At 50.5% G+C, this 1,992-nt stretch overlaps 1 protein-coding gene across 1 annotated transcript; it reads right to left on the reverse strand.

The window, feature by feature from the left end:
* Positions 1–317: 317 nt before the first annotated feature.
* On the reverse strand, positions 318–893 carry LOC138889509 (uncharacterized). Its single transcript, XM_070172823.1, has one exon. It carries the CDS (start codon positions 891–893, stop codon positions 318–320), a length of 576 nt encoding a protein of 191 aa, XP_070028924.1.
* Positions 894–1,992: the final 1,099 nt, after the last annotated feature.

A 1,992-nucleotide genomic window follows, 5' to 3' on the forward strand; every position in this document is an offset into this window, starting at 1 on the left:
TCCCTCCGCATATGCCCGAACTCTCTACACTCATAGCAACTCCCGGGTGCTGGGAACTGGTACTGAAGGGAACCCCTCGTGCCAGAGTGGCTAGATGATGCACTCGGCCTAGAAGAACCCTGAGCAGATGGAGCACGAGACGAACTCTGTGCTGGAAGAGCGCTGAGAGATGGCTGACTCTACTTACAACCCTGATAACCACGGCCAGAAGATCCACCTCGGTACTCAGGTCGAGATGACTGAGCGAGCCTGAAAGAATGACCCCGACCCTACTAGAACTGTCCCCTCGAAGGAGCGACACTAAAAATGTCAGAACCTCAACGCCTCTTGGCCTCCCTCTCCTCTCTCTCCTGACGGCGAGCTGTCTCAATATCACGAGCAATATCAACTGCATCCTCGAAAGAAATACCCAGAACTCTCTCTCGAGTCATTAGAATACGAAAGTGATAATTAAGACCATCCACAAACCTCTTAATCCTCTCCCAATCAGTCGGAACTATCCATGAGGCATAGCGAGCCAACTCAGAAAATCTCGCCTCATATTGAGACACAGTCATATCTCCCTGGCTAAGCCACTCAAACTGTCTACGTAGCTCCTCCCTCTGAGACTGCGGTATCCACTTCTCCAAGAAGAGAGTGGAGAACTCTTGCCAAGTCAAAGGGGCTGCACCTGCCGGCCTACGCCGCTCATACGCCTCCCACCAAGTGAAGGCCGCTCCAGTAAATTGAAATGTAGTAAAAGCCACACCGCTGGACTCAAGAATCCCTGATTTCTGAAGCATACGCTGACACTTGTCGAGAAAACCCTGGGCATCCTCGCCCTGAGCACCACTGAAAGAAGGAGGCTGAAGTCTACTGAACCTCTCGAGACGACGCTGCTCATCGTCTGGCATAACTGGAACCCTGTACTCCTGAACGGGTACCACTGGCTGAGCTGGAGGTGCCTCTAGAGTCTGTAATCCCTGCACTACCTGCTCAGGTGTGCGAGCAGCGGGGGTCTGATTGCCTCCCCCGACCTACGAAGTAGCTGCTGCTGTGGTGGCTGAAACTTCCTGAGCCAGGCCTGTGCAAACTGTCAAGATTTGGGCCAATGTCTCTTGGAGAACCGGTATCACAATGGGCACAACTGGTGCCTGCACTGGTGCTGCTAGAGCCTGGTCCTGAGCTGGGGCAACTAAAGGATCCACATGTGCTGCCCCTGTTGCTCTGCCTCTACCACGACCGCATCCACGGCCTCTGGTAGCCTCAGTAGGTGGTACTGGTGGTCATCCGGCACGTCCGGTAGCTCGAGTCCTCACCATCTGTGAGAGAATGGAATAAAGAGAAATTTAGTATTCGGATCAACAAGTTCACACGACAAGAATTTCAAGAATGTGGAATTTTCCTCACAGGTTCTGCAGCCTCCCGAGGATAAGTACAGATGTCTTCGTACCGATCCGTGAGATTATACTAAACTGTCTCGAGACTTGCGAGACCTAGTAACCTAGGCTCTGATACCAACTTGTCATGACCCCAAATCCCTAGTCGTGATGGCGCCCAACACGATGCTAGGCAAGCCCGACCAATTCGTCACTCACAATCCCTTATGTAGAGTTCATTACCAATTAATAGGGTTTAATGCCAAATTAGCATGAGTATAACTCTATAGCAATAGATAAACGGTACGGAAAATCCATAAAATTTCAATATAAATCCCAACGATCTGGTGTCACGAGCCAAGAGCCTCTAATACAAGTCTGTGTAGCAACCTATACATAGAGTTGTCTAGAATGCGGCAACTAAAGGGGATAAGGGGAGAAATCGGGTCCTGCGGACGCCATGCAGCTACCTCGATGACTCTGGAATAAGCTGAACAGCAGCAGAAAGCTCAAACTATGCCTCCGGGATACCTGTATCTGCACACATGGTGCAGGGAGTAAAGTGAGTACTCCAACTCAGTGAGTAATAGCAATAAATAATGACTGACGGAAAGAAAACACTAAAACACTACGC

The sequence above is a fragment of the Nicotiana sylvestris genome, chromosome 4, assembly GCF_000393655.2.
Source record: "Nicotiana sylvestris chromosome 4, ASM39365v2, whole genome shotgun sequence".
NCBI lineage: Eukaryota > Viridiplantae > Streptophyta > Magnoliopsida > Solanales > Solanaceae > Nicotiana > Nicotiana sylvestris.